The sequence below is a fragment of the Tachyglossus aculeatus genome, chromosome 6 (genome assembly GCF_015852505.1).
Source record: "Tachyglossus aculeatus isolate mTacAcu1 chromosome 6, mTacAcu1.pri, whole genome shotgun sequence".
In the NCBI taxonomy this organism is placed as follows: domain Eukaryota; kingdom Metazoa; phylum Chordata; class Mammalia; order Monotremata; family Tachyglossidae; genus Tachyglossus; species Tachyglossus aculeatus.
This window is the reverse complement of record NC_052071.1, coordinates 51,212,920-51,237,074: the sequence shown is the minus strand read 5'-3', so window position 1 is coordinate 51,237,074 and position 24,155 is coordinate 51,212,920. Positions and strand designations below refer to the sequence as shown.

Sequence of the window (24,155 nt, the reverse complement as noted above, 5' to 3'; positions counted from 1 at the left end):
ACAGTACGCGCTTAACTAATGCCATCATTATTATTATCATCAACAGACATACAAGAAGGCATTATGCAAGTTCATAAGTACTAGAGTTGGGGAAAGAGCTCATGCGGTTTAGGGTGCAAGGAAATTTATCAGGTAAGATATAATAATAATAATGATAATAATAGTCATGGTATTCATTACGTGCTTGCTATGTGCCAGGCACTGTACTAAGCACTGAGGTGGATACAGGTAAATTGGGTTGGACACAATCCCTTTTCCACATCGGGCTCACAGTCTCCCCATCTTACAGATAAGAGAACTGAGGCACAGAGCAGTGAAGTGATTTGTCCAAGGTCATACAGTAGACAAGTGACAGAATCGGGATTAAAACCCATGACCTTATGATTTGTAGGCCCGTGTTCTATCCACTATAGCATGCTCCTTCCCGCAGACCATGCGGCTACTTGTTGGAGTAGATGGAGTAGTATCTGACAGACAGTTACTCTCCCAAATGAAGGCCCATCTCCTCCAAGAGGCCTTCCCGGACTAAACCCTCCTTCCCTACTCCCTTTAATGTCGCCTTGACTTGCTCCCTTTATTCATCCCTCCTCCAGTCCCACAGCACTTAGGGACATACCTGTAATTATTTATATTAATGTCTCCCCCTCTAGACTGTAAGCTTTTTGTGAGCAGGGAATAGGTCTGTTGATTGTCATATGCTCCCAAGCGCTTAGTACAGTGCTCTGGGCATGGTAAGTGCTCAATAAATATGGTTGAATGGATGAATGAGAGGTGGAGTTTTAGGGCTTTGAATGTGGGAAAGCTCTATTCTGATGTGGGGAGGAAGAAAACAGTGTGGGCAAGGGGAATGGGATGGGAAAGTCAAGAGTGAAGCCCAGGTGGTCTTGGGAGGAACAAAGAAAACAAGTTGGTGAATATTCATTCAATCGTATTTATTGAGCGCTTTCTGTGTGCAGAGCACTGTACTAAGCGCTTGGAGTGAAGAGAACCGATCCAGTGTCCTAGAAGCTTGAAAGAGTTAATACACTACCAGAAACAAGCAGCTTAGTTCCTTGTCATTGGTAGAAGCGGGACGTGCATGACTTTATTATGGTTAGAAGATAACAGAACAAGCATTTTTAGATCAAGATAATTTGTTTTAATATTTTATTATTTTGTTTTAGAAGAGTCACATTATTTGTCTCTTCCATAACATAAATTTCAAATCTCCATTTTTGACTGTGGAGTCAGCATCTGTCATTCCTCATGTTTAGTTTATGAGTCTTGGGTAGACTCCAGTTCAGTCAAAATGTCATTTTTGTTGTAGTAACTTAAAGTCTTAAATCAATAATAGATGTGCAAATATTTTACTGATTGTATTCCAGATGTTCTCTTAGATACTTGTTCCCATTTTTCTAGCTTTCGCCTTTCAGGGATATGAAAGATTTACAAATGAAGTAGAAATGAAAATCTTTATGTGAGAACCTAAATGATTCTTCATGAAAAATGAAGCAAATTTGTTTATAAAATTGGGATCTAGGTATTTTAAAAACTGTACGTATGTGCATTTTTGTTCTGAAAGTCTTTACGATTGTCTTTTCAAACAAACGTTATGAAAATGTTAGTATATTTCTCCTGGTCTTCCCCTGGGAAAAAAAAAATTGCACTATTTAAATACATTTCTATAGTCCCTTCCTTTAAGCCCCTGCCTCAAAATCCAACCTAGCTTTTAATGACCTGGAAAAAAAATGTTAATGAATTTTTTGACACACCATAGTATGCAGAATTGTCATCTACAACTCTGTGTAAGGGGCTTTACTTGGGGACATACAACAGAATACAAGACACAATTCCTGTAAATCAGTCCTATTCATTCATTCATTCAGTTGAATTTATTGAGCACTTACTGTGTGCACAGCACTGTACTAAGCGCTTGGGAAGTACAAGTCGGCAACATATAGAGACGGTCCCTACCCAACAACAGGCTCACAGTCTATTGAACGCTTTTTGTGTGCTGAGCACAGCACTAAGCGCTTGGGAAAGTACAGTACAACAGAGTTAGTAGATGCATTTCCTACCCACAATGAGCTCAAAATCTAAATTTCTACCATGACAAATTTACAGTCTAATGGAACAAAAAAGCAGGCATACATTTGCGGGCATAAGATTAAGAGATTAAAGTACTGTATTATACAATTAATTTTCTAAATCCAGCCGGTGACTCTTATGCCCAAGTTTCCTATGTTAAAACATTTATTGGTTATGTTTCACCTGAACTGTAATATAATTATTTGTTCATCTGTTTTCAGTAGGTCAATTGACCTGGAGTTTTTACACATAGGATGAAATGACTTGGCAACTCTCTTTTAACAGGAAGAGTAGTGTGGTTCTAATGGATTTTAAAAGTTCTGGGTTTCCGTTTGGGTTTAGTCAGTGTAGACAGTATGTCAGGGAGAGGATGGGGAATGAACATAAATTTGCTTGGATGCGAGACAGATTAGATTTGCTGCATTGCAAAAGGCCCGGTTTTTCAAGACATGTAAATATGTATTTTTTTCAAACCCGCAAGAGAGAGCTATTTCCCAGTAATATTCTATTGTGTGTTATGGGTTTGGCGTGATAGTTTATAGAAACCATTGAAATTGATTTATCACTTTTTGTCTCTTGTCTGTACTTAGATTACTCTCTATAGGTTTGTATTTTACCTGCATTCCTTCATTGGCATATTGCAGAGTTACATTTTTTTAAAGCTATATTAAAACAAATGGTGTATCCCAAATGCCCAGGAAACAGATGATTTTCATTTTGAAACTGGAGCATCATATTCTATTACAACAATGGACTTTGACACTGGAGCACATATGGTTCTTGTAGCTTTCATATAACTTTCTGAGTATAAGTTCCTAGGGACATCATCGAATTACAGTCTCAGTTTCTATGTATGTAGCAATAGGAGCACTTCTGAGAAGCATTCAGTATTGTTATTGTTTTGAGTCTACCAACGTCCATCATCTCAGAAGGCAGAGTCAATCAATTTTTAAAAAGTACTTCGGAAGGTATCATCTTCCCACAGTACAGTCCATAGAAACTATTACAAAATAGCCTACTAAATTAAATAATACCATTTGTAGAATCAATGATAGAGTAGGGGGTGAATAATAATAATCGTAATTATAATTATAGTATTTGTTAAGCACTATGTGCCAAGTACTGTATAAAGCGCTGGGGAGGATACAAGCAAATCAGGTTGGACACAATCCCTGTCCCACATGGGGCTCACAGTCTCAATCCCCATTTTACAGATGAGGTAACTGGGGCCCAGACAAGTGAAGTGACTTGTCCAAGGTCACACAGCCGACAAGTGGCGGAGCCGGGATTAGAACCCGTGACCTTCTGACTGCCAGGCCTGTTCTCTATACACTGGAGGCAATGGAGGGATGAGAACAAGAACCAACACAGAGAACATGAATTTGACGAATGGGTAAGAAAATTCATGGAGAGTTTTTAAAGCCATGTAAGAATGCTTCAGTGACTCTTGATATTCATTGCTGAGCCACTGTAAATTCCTTATGTGGTTTTAGGATCTCTCTGTGGCTTATTTTAAGATATGGACCCATTTCTTTGATTGGCAATTTAGTATGTCCTAGAGAGGTGGCCAGTTAAAAACCAGAGTTTCAGTTGTTACAATCGGAAGTGATGAAGTCATGCAGTAATATTCCAACAGTGAATAAAGGGGTGACGTCAGCTGACAATTTTAAGCGACAGATTAGAGAAATAGAAGAAACAAAAGAAAAGTTATGAATGGTAGCACGGTCGCCGTGGTTTAGAGCAAATTAAAGGTCTGAATCAAGAAGATAGATCGAGAACTGATATCGTCTTTCAGCCGCATTAGCTTCCTAAGCAAATATTTCTTGTTAAAATAAAGCTGAAGTGAAATTGAAATGCTCTACTTAGGTTTTGTGTTCAATAGTACAGCAGGACTATTTGCTTTGTTCTTACCTTATTTGACTATGTTTCTTCATAGTATTCTGATGGATGATCAAGCCGTTAAGACAGTTGCTGGAGGACTGTTCCTTTGTGGTCATCTCATGGGTACTTCAAGAGTGAATCTAGCTATTCTAGCCAGGAAGCCTCTTAGACACGACTATCTGATGCAATGTAATAGGTTAATAAATTCCTTCTACAGGGGCAACTTTTTTTTCCCTGCTTGTTTATCTCAAAATAAAGAGCCATTTTGCACAGGTAACTTCCCAGAGATTTTATGTATTGCAGATGATAGAGTAAAAAGCTAGGCAGGAAAGTTGGAAAGAAGAACTGAAAACCAGCAATCGGCTTTCTGTTGCTTCAGTTGGAAATCACAGAACTATTAATCAAGAGGCTACAATTGTGTACAGACATTTCCAAACCAGCAAAGGTAGGGGTGAAAGTATAAACAGATGAACAGAGCACTTCAGACTGGCCCTTGACATGCCCAAACACAGTTTAAATGCCTAAACCAAAACACCTTGACATTAGCCGTGCAATCAGAAGCTTGCTGGGAAAGATGTTAATTTGAAATGCTAGAGCACTTGACGCTGCCCCCTCAGTAAGACAATCCAGCTGCTTAATTGGAGTTTTGAACCAAGAGGACTCTCATAGGAGGCATTAAAATGCTGTAGAAAGAAAAAAAATGAGATCCTGGTTGAGATTGCACTCTTGGAACTGCCATCTTGAGCATATGACTTGACTACTCTGAATTGCAGCTTTCTAATATCTAAAATAGAAACAGAATAATGCCCACTTCGCACCTCAGAGCCGGTGGGAGAAAAAAATGAACAAATATTGGGGAAGCATCCCGCGTTCACATTAATTTGGTAGCCATTTCCCCCCACAAACCCATCTGTAGACATCCCTAGATGTTTCAGCCATTTTCCCCACTAGTTCTGTCTCTCAGCTATGGGTTATTGATCTTTGTAAAAGGTTGTTTTAAGATATTAACAACTCTGAAAAAAAGAAAAGAAAATCATCCTTAGTGTGTAAAAGTATGTAGGCAATATGTTGCCCATATTCATTTCTTAGTACAAGATTAAGCATTTCTTTTTATTAAAGTGATAGTTCATTCATTCAATCGTATTTATTGAGCACTTACAGTGTGCAGAGCACTGTACTAAGCGCTTGGTAAGTACAAGTTGGCAACATATAGAGACGGTCCCTACCCAACAACGGACTCACAGTCTAGAAGGGGGAGACAGAAAACAAAACAAAACATGTGGGCAGGTTAGTTGTGTTTGACCTCTAAAGTGCATATGGGAAGGTTGAGTGGATATCAAGTTGATTTTTCAAAGTTATTCAGTGATGTTACAGAATTGACAGTTTAATCCGAGGCCTTTTTTTTCCCCAATATAAATATAGGGACTAATACACTTCCTGTGAAAGTGAGACCCTGCAGGAAATTTTCTATGAGGAAATGGTGGTGGCGTATCCCTCTTCCACATCGTTCTACCGTTTTGTCAATTCTCACCAACAAAGTCTTATTACTTCAACTGAGCTGCTCTTGAGCTGTCTTTAATGTAGCTTATGAAGTGTTTGTGTGGAAATAGAAAAGGGTCACTGTGTTGATTCTCCTCTATTTTTCCTGAAATTCAAAAAGGATTTTAGAAATATGTTTTCATAGGTAAAATGATCCTTGTCCCATTTCCAGTCTAGAAAATCAGCCATGGCTGACTTGAGAGAAGATAACTAAGACTGGTTCAGTTGTATTGGTTTAGACTAATCTCCCTGTGGGCAGGGAGTATGTCTAACAACTGTATTGTCTTGTACTCTCCCAAGCACTTAGTACAGTGTTCTGCACAGGATGCCCTCAATAAGTACCACTGATTGATTGTAGCATTTTTCAAAGTGTGTCTTCTTTTTGATACTTGCATCTTTAGGGAGAGATAGAATCTCAGCGGCCAGTTCTTAGAGCTGCAAGTTTCTTGTTACTTCCTCTTTTGCTGGTTAGAACATTGTTTTGTGCTAAATGAAGTCTTGTAAAGTTGGCCTTTTGTGGAATCCTTGACTTCTCTTCTGTAGAATACATGTGTTGAGCTTTCACATTTTTATAAACAGTTAAAACCTTTCAGTGTAAACAGATTAGGAGTGAGTGACCTTTGGAAAACATTTCTGTGTTGGCAAGTCTCAAGGTTGTTTTTCAAGCTTTAATTTCAGGGGAAAAGAGAGGAGAATAAAAACAATATTCACTTCTTTTAGAGACTACAGAATCATTTTACAATTTTACTGCTTTTTTAAAAAAAGTTCCAGTATTTTTATTTTTTTTTTTAAGTGAACTGTAATAGACCCGAATACAAACTGGAATTTTAATAATCATCTATGCCCCAAGCTTCCTAAACTTTGTTCTCTACAATCAGGTAATCAGTACTATTTCTGGAATGCCTAATGTGTGTAGGGCATTATACTTACCCCTTCGAAGTGTTCAACAGAGAAGATATGACCCCTATCCTCATTCATTCATTCATTCAGTCCTATTTATTGAGTGCTTACTGTGTGCAGAGCACTGTACTAAGCACTTGGGAAGTACAAATCGGGAACATACAGAGATGGTCCTCCTTCCTTATATGTGTATATGTATATATGTTTATACGTATTTATTACTCTATTTATTTATTTATTTATTTTACTTGTACATATCTATTCTATTGATTTTATTTTGTTAGTATGTTTGGTTTTGTTCTCTGTCTCCCCCTTTTAGACTGTGAGCCCACTATTGGGTAGGGACTGTCTCTATATGTTGCCAACTTGTACTTCCCAAGCGCTTAGTACAGTGCTCTGCACACAGTAAGCGCTCAATAAATACGATTGATGATGATGATGATGATGGTCCCTACCCAACAACAGGTTCACAGTCTAGAAAGGGGAGGCAGACACCAAAACAAGTAGACAAGTGTCAGTACTAACAGAATAAATAGAAGGCAGTCTAGCAAACTAGTGGGAGCTCAGGCACTAAAATAATTTACAAATAGGAGGATGAGGGGACATGTACATAGAGTTAGTATTCTAAATAGCATTGATTAGTTTTTTGAGTTAATGTCTGATACATCAAATAGAATGACTAGGTGACTAAGGCAAGGGACTTCCAAAACTATTCCTTCTAAATGACAGCATGGCTGAGTGAAGAGGGCTTGGGCATGGGAGTGAAAAGATTTGGGGTTTCATCCCAACTCTGCCATTTGCCTGCTGTGTGACCTTGGACAAGTCACTTAACTTCTCTGGGCCTCAGTTCCCTCATCTGTAAAATGGGATTTTGGTACCCTTTCTCTCTCCCACTTAATTAATGATGGTATTTATTAGGCACGTACTCTATGTCAACCACTGTTCTTTTAAGCACTGGGGCGGATACAAGATGCTCAGATTGGACATGGTCTGTGTCCCACATTCATTCATTCAGTTGTATTTATTGAGCATTTACTGTGTGCAGAGCACTGTACTAAGCGCTTGGGAAGTACAAGTCGGCAAAATATAGAGACGGTCCCTACCCGACAATGGGCTCATAGTCTAGAAGGGGGAGACAGACAACAAAACAAAACAAAATATGTAGACAGGTGTGGGCTCACAATCTTAATTCCCATTTGATAGATGAGGTGACTGAGACCCAGAGAAGTGAAGTGACTTGCCTGAGGTCACACAGCAGACAAGCGGCAGTGCCAGGATTAGAATTCAGATAATAATAATAATGATGATGGTATTTGTTAAGCGCTTACTATGTGCCAAGCACTGTTCTAAGCACTAGGGTGATAATAATAATGATAATGGCATTTATTAAGCACTTACTATGTGCAAAACACTGTTCTAAGCGCTGGGGAGGGTACAAGGTGATCGGGTTGTCCCATGTGGGGCTCACAGTCTTAATCCCCATTTTACAGATGAGGTAACTGAGGCACAGAGAAGTTGTGACTTGCCCGAAGTCACACAGCTGACAAGTGGCAGAGCTGGGATTTGAACCCATGACCTCTGACTCTCAATCCCGTGCTCTTTCCACTGAGCCACACTGGGGTAGATACAGGGTAATCAGTTTGACCCACTGGGGGGTCACAGTTTTAATCCCCATTTTACAGATGAGGTAACTAAGGCCCAGAGAAGTTAAGTGGCTTGCCCAAGGTCACACAGCCGATAAGTGGCGGAGCCGGGATTAGAACTCACGACCTCTGACTCCCAAGCCCCGGCTCTTTCCACTGAGCCACGCTGCTTCTCAGGTCTCAGATCCTTCTGATTTGGAGGCCCATGCTCTGTCCGTTCATTCATTAACTCAGTTGTGTTTATTAAGCACTTACTGTGTGCAGAGCAATCAATCAATCAATCAATCGTATCTATTGAGCGCTTACTGTGTGCAAAGCACTCTACTAAGCGCTTGGGAAGTACAACATATAGAGACAGTCCCTACCCAACAGTGGGCTCACTAAGCGCTGTGGAAAGCACAATTCAGCAATAAAGAGTGACAGTCCCTGCCCACAATCTTTCATCTACCCCAGCATGTTATGATAATTATAATTATGGCATTTTTAAGCCCTTGCTGTGTGCCAGGCAGTGACTGGCACGTAGTAAGCATTTCACAAGTACTACACTTATTACTATCATTATTATTGCTATTATGCGGTTGTATCAGATCAAGCCCGGAAACAGCTTGTTCCTCAGGTGTTGGAGACAGCTCTCCCAGCACTTTTTCCTGCCGGTGCCATCTGCATTTGTTAACCCTTAATTTTACCTACTGCCTCCCTTATGTCTGACGTCCTGTTGTCTGGGAATCCTTTCGGCATCACCTGGAACTAAGTGGGAAACAGCAGACTTGCAGTGGCACAAACCTGCCGCGCTTCCCGGGCAGTCGGTGTCCAAGCGTAGGTGACCTGATGCTGAATGATATATATGTATCACCTGTATAGATGTATCACCTGTATATATGTTTGTACATATTTATTACTCTATTTATTTATTTATTTATTTTACTCACCTGTATATATGTATATATGTTTGTACATATTTATTACTCTATTTATTTTACTTGTACATATCTATTCTATTTATTTTATTTTGTTAGTGCGTTTGGTTTTGTTCTCTGTCTCCCCCTTTTAGACTGCGAGCCCACTGTTGGGTAGGGACTGTCTCTATGTGTTGCCAACTTGTACTTCCCAAGCGCTTAGTACAGTGCTCTGCACACAGTAAGCGCTCAATAAATACGATTTAAAAAAAAATGATCCCAACCATCCTTTGTTATTATTAGGAGAATGAACCAGACCTAATAATAATAATAAGGATTAAGACTATCCAACCTGATTAGCTTGTATCTACTCACTGCTTAATATAGTTATTTATTTATTTATTTTATTTGTACATATTTATTCTACTTATTTTATTTTGTTAGTATGTTTTGTTTTGTTCTCTGTCTCCGCCTTCTAGACTGTGAGCCCACTGTTGGGTAGGGACCGTCTCTAGATGTTGCCGACTTGGACTTCCCAAGCGCTTAGTACAGTGCTCTGCACGCAGTAAGCGCTCAATAAATACGATTGAATGAATGAATGAACCATCCTGTCCATCTCCTTGGGCTCCAGGAGCTGTGCTCACGGTTCCTCACAGGGTTCATCACGTGTGTTGGGTATTCGTTACAAGCTCACACCTAATTTTTCCAGCTCTAACTTGGAGGGGCGGCTGATCTCACCCAATTTTCCGCGGTGGCCTGGATGCTAAATGGAACTGCATCCCTTCTAGACTGTGAGCCCACTGTTGGGTAGGGACCGTCTCTATATGTTGCCAACTTGTACTTCCCAAGCGCTTAGTACAGTGCTCTGCACACAGTAAGCGCTCGATAAATACGATTGAATGAATGAATGAACTGTCAGAGGAGACTCAAGGCGAGGAGCGTCGCAGCCACTGCTTCTGAGTCGTCACCCGACTTGGGCCTGGCCGTAGCTTCTTCCAGTTACACCCGCCCTCTGTGCTGCAGAAATCATATTAGAAGGAGCAGTGTGGCTCAGTAGAAAGAGCCCGGGCTTGGGAGTCAGTGGTCGTGGGTTCTAATCCCGGCTCTGCCACTTATCAGCTGTGGGACTTTGGGCAAGTCACTTAACTTCTTTGTGCTTCAGTTACCTCATCTGGAAAATGGGGATTAAAACCGTGCATCCCACGTGGGACAACCTGATTACCGTGTATCTACCCAAGTGCTTAGAACAATGCTTGGCACATAGTAATCACTTAACAATAACAAATACCATTATTATTTTATCAACTTCTCCTCCTCCCCCTTAAAGCTTCCGGTTCCGAGTCCTCCTTTCTGATCTCACTCATGGCACTGAAGATCAATGCTTTTATCTGTGAGCCCGTTGTTGGGTGGGGATCGTCTCTGTCTGTTGCCGAATTATACTTTCCAAGCGCTTGGTACAGTGCTCTGTACACAGTAAGCCCTCAATAAATACGATTGAATTAATGAATCTGGTGAGTTTAAAGGGTGTTTATTGGCCTGTGGCTCACCCAGAGACAGGTCACAATCTGCAGTACAATGTCTCAGCTGTCGTCCTTTTCCCCCGCCCTGGCAGGAAGCATAGTGGATTACTTTCTGTGGATAAAAATTGTGGGGGAGTGGGGAGACGAAGGAAGAAGTGGCTTTAGTGCTTGCACCAGGTTTTTGATAGCCTTATGCAAGTTCGTATTTCAAGGTCCCTAACTCTTGGTCAAGAAGGATGGGGGGCAGGATGGAGAAGAGTGGGAGGAAATGTGAAAAATTGAAAGAGTGGAACTCGCTGCTTCTACCTAGTTCATCCGCTCTTTAAACACACCCTCCGTGACCCACGTCTTGGAGACGTTGGCTGTGGCAATTTGGCAATACCCAATAAGTAGTCCTCTCCCTATGCCTGTGATTCCTTCCCTTCCATTTGAGTCCATTCACAGAAGCGGTGCAAATAGGAAAAAAATGTTTTTAGGTTCCCCAAGGGACCACACCACTCCAAAAACTGCAAACCTTCGCTGTATCAACAAATTTCCCGGGACACATGGGTTTTCTGCTCTAGGGAAAAAAGCCAATATGAACTCAAAGTTGTGGTATCGTTTATATTTTTATTGTTAATGTAACATTGCTTTCTTAAGAGTTTTAAAACCATTACGTACTTAATTAATAGAGCACACTGACCTTTTTTGAGTGGTGATTTTGTTCCTATACCTATTTTGAGCTTTATTGTTTTGTGAGTCCCAGCTAATCCCGATTTAAAAAAAAATTAAAATAAAAGTATTTTCACCATCAACAAATGCATACCAACTAGAGAATTGAACTGACAAGGACTTTAAAAAAGGTATTGTAGTCCGATCTTAATGTGCTCAGGGTTCCTATTAATTATGCCAGTGCACGGGGACGTTTTCCTTAACACCAATTTACAGCTTTGCCAAGTGTGCCCGAGACCAGTATGAAAAGCTCCAGATCATGCATACTACCATGACCAAGCTGTATGAAAATCTCGGAGACTACTTCATCTTCGATCCCAAGACAGTAAGCATAGAGGAGTTTTTTGGTGATCTCAGCAGCTTCCGGTCGCTGTTTCTGGTGAGTAAATATGATAAAGTATTCCAATAGGGCTCTTTTAGTTTCCCATGCCTTCCCAGGATCTTTGTTTGTTATAAACCTTATTGATCTCATTGACTTCATGTTATATTTCTATAACAGGCAACGACAGGTAATCTTGTAGATAGGACAGAGATAAAATTGTTCACTGGCTGAATATATAATGGGACTCTAAATGGATTATCTCAAACCTTGAGATATACACTGGAGATGCTTTTCTGAAATCCAATATAGAAAAAATGATTGGTTTCTTTAACAGTACTTTGTACGCAGCAAATTTCTTAATGAAACTCCCCCAAAAAGTAATGTCTGTAAACTTTTCTTTATATTTAAAAATGTTGTCGCATCAACCGGTTTCTTTCTGAATGTGAAAAGCAAAATGAATTTTAGATGCCGTTGGGAGCTGTACTGTGTGAATGATATTGAGTTTGGAGAGGTTCTTTTAGATGTTTGGACAGGAGCAGCGCTTAGTGCTGTGCTTTTGTACACAGTAAGTGCTCAATAAATATGATTGAATGGATGAATGAACAGCGGATGATGGTGATGGTTATAGTAACATGCGGGTACCTGGATTCAGAGTTCCAGGTTTGGGAGTTGGGGGAAGGAAAGGATGCGAAAGGTGAAAATCAGTCAGAGATTGGAAAATGGTCTTTTAAATCAAGACAAATGTGAACACCTTTCGTAACACCCATGCTTACTTTCGAACACAGAAAAAGGACTGGAAAATGCTTGGAATGGTTACCTTTTTCAGAACGCCTCAAAATAGCTTAAATACTAATTCAACTCATTTCCTTTTAATTATATAATAGTAATAAGCACACATTTTGTGTCTAGCACTTATACTAAGAGCTGGGGTAGGTTGAAAAAAAGGTGGCATGATCCCTGTCCCCATGGGCTCACAGTCTAAGAAAGAGAGAGAACAGGTATTTAATCCCCATTTTGCAGATGAGGAAACTGAGAGCCAGAGACGTTGTGATTTGCCCAAGGCCACACAGCAGACAAATAGCAGAGCCAGAATTAGAATCCAGGTCCTCGGACCCCAGGCCCGGGCACTTTCCACTAAGCCACTCAGCTTCTCCTGTCTACCCATATATCAATAAATCTAGAGAGCAGCAGCGTGGCTCAGTGGAAAGAGCACGGGCTTGGGAGTCGGAGGTCAGGGGTTCTAATCCCGGCTCCGCCACATGTCTGCTGTGGGCAGGTCACTTAACTTCTCTGAGCCTCAGTTACCTCATCTGTAAAATGAGGATTAAGACTGTGAGCCCCACTTGGGACAACCTGATTACCCTGTATCCACCCCAGTGCTTAGAACAGTGCTTGGCACATAGTAAGCGCACAACAAATGCCATTATTATTATTATTATTATTATTATTATTATTATTAGAGAGATATTTCCTCCTCCATTTTCCTCAAATTATGATTATTACAAAATGACAGAACACAAATTGTTAGGTAAAGTGCTGCTCTAAAGTGCCCAAAGGTTCATCCATCTTTTGAATGTGTCAAACAGTCTGATGAAGTTAGACATTCAAAGCTGTACAACTAGAAGTTATTTAAACTATCCATTCTTGACCGAAGGAAGCTGTTTTAATTGGTATCTGACTTTTGGGATGCCACTTTAAAACTAAAGTTTTATCTCAGTAATTATGTTAATTTGCAGGAAGAGTGGGCTTTCTTATCTGCACATGCAAGGAGAGAAAGGCAGTGTAATCCAGTGAGTGAGTAGATGTTGGATTGGAAATCTCAAAGTGTAATCCCATCCCTCCATTTCCAAGTGTACATTTCAAACATTTCTGGGCCTTTTCTTCTTGGGTGGCAAAATATGCTTCATAAACCCAAAAGGACACTGAGGTTTTGAGGTTGAATTTCAGCTGCTGCCGTTTTTCCCATGGCCATTATCATCCATCCTTCAGAAGAAAGATGTTACCAACAAGTGCTCATATCATGATTTAAGAGAAAGGAAGTGGAGAAAGAGTGCCCCTTCCTTTTTTTTGTATTTTTAGGTAGTAAAATAATATGCTTGAAATTTTCTAGGCTATCCAGCTTTAGATGTTCTGTAAGTACAAAGATAAAAGAATAGGAATTTTCACAGGTTTTGTGTCATGTGCATTTTTGTGCCATTAAAAAAGAATGAAAAACTGTCACTGAGAATATCAGCAAGGCAACACTTGACTAAGCGATGAGCCAACCCACCAGAAAATAGTAGAAAATGCCACAATGGCTGCATTTTGAATTATTGCCCAAGGCATCTTTAGTTTTCCACTCCCTTAGCAAAGATACAAATAGGCAAATTGATGCCATTTCAGAGTAAAGATAATCCTCGATAAAGTGATGAGTAATCCTTGATAAAAATGACTGGGAAAGACATATGAAGTCACAATTAACTTAGGGATTCAGGTGAAATCCATTCTTCTGTGAAGAGGAACCATGGACCAGGTTCCTTGTGAGCCCACTGTTGGGTAGGGACTGTTTCTATATGTTTCCAACTTGTACTTCCCAAGCGCTTAGTACAGTGCTCTGCACACAGTAAGTGCTCAATAAATACAATTGATTGATTGATTGATTGAAGAGCTAAATGATTCCATTACAAAATGGCCACTGGGGACCTATGTTTAGGTCCATAGAGTGATCTAGTGGACAGAGTATGAGTCTGAGAGTCAGCAAATTCAGGTTCTATTTCCAGCTCTTCTGATGGGCTTCTGTTTGGCGTTGGCAAGACACTTAACCTCTCTGTACCTCAGTTTTCTCATCTGTAATATTCATTCATTCATTCAATCGTATTTATTGAGCACTTATTGTGTGCAGAGCACTGTACTAAGCGCTTGGGAAGTACAAGTCAGCAACTTATAGAGATGGTCCCTACCCAACAATGGGCTCACAGTCTAGAAGGGAGAGACAGACAACAACACATATTAACAAAATAAAATAAGTAGAATAGTAAATATGTACAAATAAAATAGAGTCATAAATCCGCACAAACATATATGCAGGTGCTGTGGGGAGGTGAAGGAGGTAGGGTGGGGAGGAGGGGGAGGGGGAGAGGAAGGAGGGGGCTCAGTATGGGAAGGCCTCCTGGAGGAGGTGAGCTCTCAGTAGTGCTTTGAAGGGAGGAAGAGAGCTAGTTTGGCGGATGTGCGGAGGGAGGGTATTCCAGGCCAGGGGGATGACATGGGCCAAGGGTCGACGGCGGGACAGGCGAGAACGAGGCACGGTGAGGAGATTAGTGGCAGAGAAGAGGAGGGTGAGGGCTGGGCTGGAGAAAGAAAGAAGGGAGGTGAGGTAGGAGGGGCCGAGGTGTTGGAAAGCCTTGAAACCAAGTGTGAGGAATTTTTGCCTGATGCCTAGGTTGACTGGTAGCCACTGGAATGCCCTCCCTCTGCCCATCCGCCAAGCTAGCTCTCTTCCTCCCTTCAAGGCCCTGCTGAGAGCTCACCTCCTCCAGGAGGCCTTCCCAGACTGAGCCCCTTCTTTCCTCTCCCCCTCGTCCCCCTCTCCATCCCCCCGTCTTACCTCCTTCCCTTCCCCACAGCACCTGTATATATGTATATATGGTTGTACATATTTATTACTCTATTTATTTATTTAATTATTTATTTTACTTGTACATTTCTATCCTACTTATTTTATTTTGTTGGTATGTTTGGTTCTGTTCTCTGTCTCCCCCTTTTAGACTGTGAGCCCACTGTTGGGTAGGGACTGTCTCTATGTGATGCCAATTTGTACTTCCCAAGTGCTTAGTACAGTGCTCTGCACATAGTAAGCGCTCAATAAATACGATTGATTGATTGATTGATTGATTGGAGATTTTTGAGGAGGGGAGTAACATGCCCAGAGCGTTTCTGCACAAAGATGATCCGGGCAGCAGCGTGAAGTATAGATTGAAGTGGGGAGAGACAGGAGGATGGGAGATCAGAGAGGAGGCTGATGCAGTAATCCAGTCGGGATAGGAGATATATGTTCTCCCTACTTCTTAGTGTTTGCCTTGTGTTGGACAGGAACTGTGTCCATTTGGATTATTTTGCATCTACCTCAGTAGCCCAAAACTTTACCTGTAGTCATCAGACCGGGAGCCCCGTGTGGGACAGGGACTGTGTCCAACCCTGATTAGCTTGTCCATTCCCCACTGCTTAGAACAGTGCTCAGCACATATAAGTGCTTAACGAATGCCATTATTAAGGACTGTTAATGAATGCCATTATTAAGGACTGTTAATAATAAATACTATTAACATAACTCTCCCCCTTTTAGACTGTACATATTTTACTTGTACATATCTATTCTATTTATTTTATTTTGTTAGTATGTTTGGTTTTGTTCTCTGTCTCCCCCTTTTAGACTGTGAACCCACTGTTGGGTAGGGACTGTCTCTATATGTTGCCAATTTGTACTTCCCAAGCGCTTAGTACAGTGCTCTGCACATAGTAAGCGCTCAATAAATACGATTGATGATGATGATGATGATGATGATGACTGTTAAGCACTTAATAAATACAATAATATATATAATGCGTAAAATTACATATTAAATATAATAAAATAGTAGCAGGTATACCTTTTGCTGGAGGCATGTACTTAAACATAGACCATTCTAATGACCCAATAGAGTAATCCTCTGAAACCTATGTGAGAGGCTTAATAAAATAAAATTATCCAGTGTGAGGCTGGCATTACAGAGTGAAACAATCATAAGTGGAAACAATCATATTACAGGTTATATAAAGGATAAATTGTATTTTTTCCATGAGATTCTGTTGTATTATTGAGCAGTTAACACAGAGCCACAGTTTATAAAATTCTCTTAATTAGGATGTTATAAAAATTTGAAATCACTATAAATTAGAATAATGGTTTGTGTGATATATTGGAAACATTTCAGACTCAGCTTTGCCTTTGTGCTACTTAGTTTTCTTAAATTTTGGAGCTTCCAACAGTTGAAATATAGCATAGGAAATAAATACGATGAGTTAATATCTCATAGTCAAAATGAAATATTTATGTATTTGAGTGTAGGGAAGCCAAGCCTGGAATTTATGCAGTACGTAAACACCTTCTCTTGCTTATTGCCCTTTATGCTTCAGACATCCTACTTGTTCTGATAGTTGACTGCACAATTAGTTCTTTTGGTTCTTTTGAGACTCTTTTTTCCAATAGAATATTCACTGTCAGTGAACCTGGCGGATTTTACTACCATACTGAATCCTGCTTGGGTATTAAAATTCACTGTGGTTGTTGGGAGGGTGTTCAAGGCGAGTATTATGCTCCAGTGACTTTCAGAACTAAAAATGAACTATGGACGACAAGATGCTTTTCTTTTTAGAATGTTTCAGGCCGCTCCTGACACATTAAAGAAAATAGTATTGTATTTTAAAATAATATTAATAAAAATAGTATTGTATTTTGGAATGTGCTCATCCTGAGCCATAATGTCTATTTCTTTGCCTGAGCCAACCTTTTCAAAGAACCCTAGAACTGGGAGGGACTTTAAGGATCAATTGTTCAACTGTCTGCCATTAGACTGGCATAATAGTCATAGTATTTATTTAAAGCTTGCTGTGTGCCTTTAATACCATTATTAATATAGTAGTATATAGTCAGTGCAGTCTAAGCACTGGGAGAGAAGACACACGTGGGAAATCAGCGCTTAGAACAGTGCCAGTGCTTAGAACAGTGCTTTGCACATTGTAAGCGCTTAACAAATGCTATCATTATTACTATATGATTTCTTGTCCCTCAGAAGGCTTACAATCCAAGGGTTGTATGAGATACATCCATGAATTCTTCAGCATGGTGTGAATACCAGTGTGTAGGGGCAAGGAAGTGCTGGATGATGATGATGGCATTTATTAAGTGCTTACTATGTGCAAAGCACTGTTCTAAGCACTGGGGAGGTTACAGTAATAATAATAATGGCATTTATTAAGCGCTTACTATGTGCAAAGCACTGTTCTAAGCACTGGGGAGGTTACAAGGCGATCAGGTTGTCCCACGGGAGGCTCACAGTCTTATTCCCCATTTTACAAATGAGGGAACTGAGGCACAGAGAAGTGAAGTGACTTGCCCAAAGTCACACAGCTGACAGTTGGCGGAGCCGGGATTTGAACCCATGACCTTCAAAGCCCCGGCTCTTTGCACTGAGCCACGCTGCTGGATACAACCTCGGAAAGTGAAAAATGAGTCAGGGAAAGCCTCTAGGAGATGTGATTTCAGAAGGCCTTTGTAGATGGGGAGATTTGCAGTCCATCAGATTTAATTGGCGAGTGAGTGTTAGGCAGGAACAAGAGATTGGCAGCAGGGGAACTAAGAAGGATGCACAATGAGTAGATTGGTCTTTAGGGGAACCAAGAGGGCAAGCGGGGGTGTAGTGGGAGAAAAGATTAGATAAGCAGTGGGGTTGTACGCCGAAGAACATATAACAAAAATGATCGTATGCCATATGGGCTGGGGCTGGAAGGTGACCCAATAAATCAAGCGGGGCTTAAGGTTAAAGTTCCAGGACCAACTTGGTGGCCTTTTGGGTGGAAGGCAGGTGCAGAACTTGGAAATTTCTTAAATCCCCTCCAGAGCGTCACCAGACCGTGCTGACGTAAGCCCATGTCTGGGAGGTGGTTGATTTTTTTTGAATTTTTTTTATTCTTTCTTTCACCAAAGTATTGTAACTTTTCAGTCTTCCATCACAAGTGGGTTGGCCCTGGGCAGCTATGACAGCTCTTCACATTTGGTCCTAAATCTTTCTCTTATGGAAAGCTGATGGTGTAAAATCTGAAGGCTGTTTATCATTTTTTTATTGTTTGTATTTTAACTCCCTGCTTACCATGGGGGAGGAAGATGCCATTTTCCTAGCACCCCCTTGATCTATTAATGAATGACTTGTGAAGTTTCCATTCCCCGACTAAGCCATTTTTGCCCTTATCTACCCTTCTCTCTGCATCAACTGTGCATTTGGCTTGTACCCCTAAAGCTCTTTTAAACTCACTCCAGTCCTACAGTATTTAGTACAATGCTCTGCACAGAGTAAGCGCTCAATAAATACAATTGAATGAATGAATATAAATATCCTTATACTGTACTATTTCCTCTATCTGTAATTTATTCCAGCTGTCTCTTTAGACTCTAAACTCCTATTGCACGCTTATTGCATTAAGCACTTAAGCTCTAATGCCTCGTAGGCAGGGATGGCAAGTACCAACAGTATTGTATTTATTTTCCCAATAATTTGGTACAGAGCTCTGCACACAGTAGATGCTCCGTAAATACCACTGACTGAGGAAATGAATCCACCTCCCGCCTACTTAAAATGTGAGCCTTATGTGATAAAGACTGTGTCCAACCTGATTATCTTGTATCTACCCCAGCGCTTAGTACTGTGCTTGGCACAGAGTAAGCGCTTAACACGTGTCATAATAATAATAATGAGGTGAGGATAAGCCTAACCCTTAAAAATCACTCAGAGCAAGTCCGTGGCTGCACAAATGTAAACTTCTGTTTTGACATTTCACACTGGGCCTTCCTCGGAGTAATTGGAGAATCCCAAAGCACAATTCCCCCAAAAACATTTAGCCAGATTTAATCAGTGGTTAGGTTCCTTCTAAGATAGAACTGGTCCTTATGGAAGCATTACTGAACCTTCCCGAGGACATTTCGTCCCCTCCATAGCCATTTAATGAATGATTCTTGGCAGTTACAAAATTTATGGCATTTATTAAGCATTTACTATGTCACAAGCACTGAGATAACGTAAAAGATAATCAGTTCAGACACAGCATCTGTCCCTCATGGGCTCACAGTCTAAGCATGAGGGTGGACAGAAAGGTTTATTCTTCTAGACTGTAAGCCCATTATGGGCAGGGAATATATCTGTTATGTTGTCATGTTGTACTCCTGCAAGCGCTTAGTACAGTGCTCTACACACGGTAACCACTCAATGAATTGAGTGAGTGATGTAGCCTATTAACAAAAAGGTCCTGCCTTTCTGCTGGTGAATGACTTGAGGGATATGACTGTTAGTAATATTGAATGAAAATTGAATTGAATGAAATTCAATTGAATGAAAACCTTAAGACAGAAGCATATAGATGGGGGAAAAAATTGATGTACTGTGTTTTGGTCTACAGGAGACATCTCAAAAATTGTAGCAGATACAGTGACTCCCCTAAAGAATATATTGGTATTCTAGGCTGTCTGTGGCAAGATAAAAAAAAGCCAGCTATTCGAAAAATAATTTTAGGGCAAGCATTTATCATCTTTGCCCATTTACCATCCAGAAACAGTACTACTTAAGCTTCATCAACATTTTGCTTTCATTCAGTATGTTATCTTTAAGTTCCTATCTACCTTTTGAACACGCTTTATGCATCTAACCCAGGCCCAAAAAGTTTCACTCTCTCCTTGTTGGTACATACATCCTCTCTGAATCGCCAATTTAAAGGATTCTCTGAAGAAAAACTGTAGAGTAACATTTGAATATATTAAAACATTACTGAAACTAAATAATGAGTCACATATCATTTCCTCCGGGAAATGCAGTGTAAAAAGGGTTTTGTTGAGGGATCAGTCTGTTATTCTTCCAAAGAAAGATGTAACTGTCACCTAACCTCAGCTATTCAAAACAAATGGCTGGCTTTGGCTGGGTCAGAAATAGATGTCAAAGTCTTCTCCTTTAATTGTTCATTCTAGACAAAAGCTACATATATTGCACACAGAACTAAAAGGATACTTGATTATAGCAATTTGGCACCAGTATTAACTTAAAGATCACGGTAGCTTCCCAAAGTGATTTTTTTTCAGCTAAATAAATCAAGTATTTTAAAACCATATTTTGGCTATTTTGGTCTTGACTAAAAAGTGAAAAATGATCAAAAGCTGGCTCTCCTAGAGAAATTGCTTCAAGTTCTCAAGATGATTTACGATGAATGACAAGATTCATGAGGACCCTTTTTTATGTGAAGCAATCAACGTTAAAGTAAAAACTAACTCATCTTCTCATCAAAGCCTATCAATGGCTAGGAAATATGATGCAGTACTTTAAAGCCTTGCTGTTCCTCTTTGCATATGATTTTTCAGGGAAATGGTCCCTATAAATAAGTTATCATTGCATTATTCTTCTGCATCAGGAAGAAGGAAAGTTATGAGGAAAGCAATGTGGGATGCCAGCTGACCTTTATCAGTGGCTCTGTGAGCAGCTAAAGATATTGATTATCTCCAAAATGTTTCCCTTATGTCTAGCACATAAAGTCTTAACGCTTGTGCAAAACGCCTTGTATCTAACGATCAAGTCTGCTGAATTTCTTTCCATGCTGTTCTCCATTTAACACTGTGTGTCCCTCCACAGATGTTCTTTAAACATCTTAGAAATATAGTTTTATTTTCCTACTCTATCTTGCCGATTTCAGAAGTGGAAAATTAACTGCATCGTTCTGGGGAAAGGCGCTATCGGAGTTAATTACTTTGGTGAGAGAAAGTGCCAGCCATATCAAGCTCAAACAAATGTTAATTACGAATCCAATTTTAACCCTCACAGTAGCATAGTCAGTTTGAAATTAGCCATCTATTTCACCTGCCCAAACCTTTTTTTAAGCTATTCATTCATTCATTCATTCAGTAGTGTCTGTTGAGCATTTACTGTGTGCAGAGCACTGTACTAAGTGCTTGGAAAGTGCAATACAGCAATAAAGAGAGACAATCCCTTGCCCACAACAGTCTTACCGTCTAGAGGGGTGGGGAGACATACATCAAAACAAGTAAGCAGGCATCATTATAAACAGAATTACAGATATATACATATATATCTAAGTGTTGTGGGGCAGGGAGAGAGGGTTAAGAGCAATGTGAGCAAGTTGAGATGATGTGGAAGGGAGGGGGAATTGAGGAAAAGGGGGCTTAGTCTGGGAAGACCTCTTGAAGGGAGGAAGAGTGGCAAGTTTGAGGTGGGAGGGAATTCCAGGCCAGAGGTAGTACGTGGGCCAGGGGTGGATGGCGGGACAGGTGAGAGAGAAACGAGGCACAGTGAGAAGTTTAGCACCAGGGGATCGGAGTGTGCGGTCTGGGGTATAGAAGGAAAGAAGGGAGGAGAGGTAAGAAGGGACAAGGTGATGGAGAGCTTTAAAGCCACATTTAAAGCTACATTAAATGGCACATTTTCATGGAGTGGTTGGAAATAATGTTTTTAAGTGAAGTTCTGTGCTGTGAAACTCGTTCAAAGATCCTTTTGTCTGTGGATTTCGTATGTTGATTCAGCAATTCTTTGGACAAGTTAGCCATCCTGATGTCTCAGACCGAGAGTCATGCATTGCTCCTGAGGGGAAGTTCCATCATCGTATCCATCATCACAATAAGCAAGGCAGTTTCAAAATGAGTGAAAATCAGGGCGGTTGATTTTATTTCAGCTGCCGATCGTCCATGTTGGAGAGCAGAAGAACTAGGGCTCACAGATTGACCGCAGCCTGCGGTGACCCCCACCAACTGCTCCTGGTGAACCACTCCTGTTTTCAGGACACTTTGGCAGCCTGTGTTGCTACTTCATCATCAGTCGTATTTATTGAGCGCTTACTGTGTGCAGAGCACTGTACTAAGCGCTTGGGAAGTACAAATTGGCAACATATAGAGACAGTCCCTACCCAACAGTGGGCTCACAGTCTAAAAGTCGTGTTTTAAAGATGATCCTGATGGGGAATTTCGGCCTCCTGTGTTTGCCTCCCTACGTCTGCCTCTGAGTCCCAGTAGCGTGGCTTAGTGGAAAGAGCCCAGGCTTGGGAGTCAGAAGTCATGGGTTCTAATCCCAGCTCTGCCACTTGTCAACTGTGTGACTTTGGGCAAATCACTTAGCTTCTCTGTGCCTCAGTTACCTCATATGTAAAATAGGGATTAAGACTGAGCCCCACATGGGATAACCTGCTTACCTTGTAACTTCCCCAATGCCTAGAACAGTGCTTGGCACATAGTAAGCGCTTAACAAATACCATCATTATTATTCCCAACGTGGAGAAACTGGGGTATGTGCTCAGTTCTAATGGGCCATTTTGGGATGGTTTCCCAAGCTGGCCTTGTGAAGTCTTTGAGGCGTTGAGAATTCCACTGGGCTTCAGGACGTCGATCCCCTCGATCTATCCCATTTTACAAATGGCTTCAAGACATCTTTAGACTGACGAAACTTGCAGAAACACTTTCCCACTGGCATGCCCTTCCTTAGGTTCTTTGGCTGTAGGGGTTGTTCATTCATTCAGTCGATCAATCGGTGGTATTTATTGAGGTCTTACTAAGCACTTGGGAGAGTACAGTACAGCAGAATTAGAGAAACGTTGTCTGCCCATATCCACTCTGCAGTCTATGGGGGAGGCAGACATTACCATAAATAATAGTTAAGTGATTTCCATGAGACAAATTCTACTTGCCTAGATTGTAAAGTTCTTGAGGACAGGGATTATTTATAGTAATAATAATGATAATATATTAAGTGCTTAATGTGTGCCAAACACTGTGCTAAGCACTGGGATAGGTATGAGATAATCCTATCGGACATAGCCCCTGGCCCTTCTGGAGCTCGTAGTCTAAGAGGGAGAGATAATAGTTATTTTATCCCCATTTTATGGATGAGGAACCTGGGGCACAGAGAAGTTAAGTGAATTTGTCCAAAGTCACGCAGCAGGTGAGTGGCAGTGCTGGAATTAGAGCCCATTTCCTGCTCTTGAGACTTTAAAGCCCCTCTCCTTTCCCTTAGGCCATGCTGCTAAGTCTGTATAATAATAATAATAATAATAATAATAATAATAGCATTTATTAAGAGCTTACTATGTGCAAAGCACTCTTTCAAGTATTCAGTATAATGCTCAGCATGGAGTAGGTGCTCAATAAATGCTTTAATTGATTGACTGTCAAATCCATATTTTTTTGTGTGTATAACTCTATTCTATTGAGCAACTGTAAAATGCAGCATTATGCATCTGATCCTGAACAGTTATTAGTAGAGTCTGCAGCTACTCATTCATTTCCCTGGACATCTCAGCTTGGGAGAGATGTCCCAAATCTATTTTCTCAACTCTTTTCAACTTCTGTGCTTTTAACAACCTGATTATTTCAAGTGGATGGATAATGCACTATGAGGAACTAGTTATTTCTGTTCAATGGTTTTCAGACAACTAGCGAACAAAACCAAAGCTTTAATTTTCCCACCCGGGAAAAGTATGCGTTCTTTAGCATTCTTCCATAATTCAAAAAGAGCTAAATTGATTTGGGTCACAATTTCCAAAGAAAAAATGTATTTGGACTTGGAATAGATAATGGGGAATTTCCATCACATGCAGAAAAATCGCTGGATAGGAAGGGGGTGCTCCAGAATTTCAAATTCAGCCTCATCTTCGGTGTTCACTTTTAGTGGCAGGATTGCAGTGGATCTGTATTAAGCAGAGGCAGCTCTCCTTTGCAGATACTGCTCAAACCAAGGGAACAGATGAGGTGCATGTAAGATGAAACATTGAATATTTATCAAGAAATGGACTGTCTATGCGGTCTTCGTTCAGTCATTGATAGCTCTCACATCTTACAAGGAAGGGCGGATATTTTATTATAGATTTTAAAATTCATGACTCCCGTCCTGGGAATTCAACA

General features: G+C 40.6%; 1 protein-coding gene across 4 annotated transcripts in view; it reads left to right on the top strand.

Annotated features, from left to right (window-relative positions):
- The window catches only part of DIAPH2 (diaphanous related formin 2), a 786,157-nt gene that overhangs the window by 545,729 nt on the left and 216,273 nt on the right, over positions 1–24,155 (top strand). For all 4 annotated transcript variants that reach the window (XM_038747818.1, XM_038747822.1, XM_038747820.1 and 1 more), the window contains one exon: positions 11,372–11,536. In XM_038747818.1, coding sequence (XP_038603746.1) covers positions 11,372–11,536 — 165 coding nt within the window. The remainder of the gene's footprint in view (positions 1–11,371; positions 11,537–24,155) is intronic.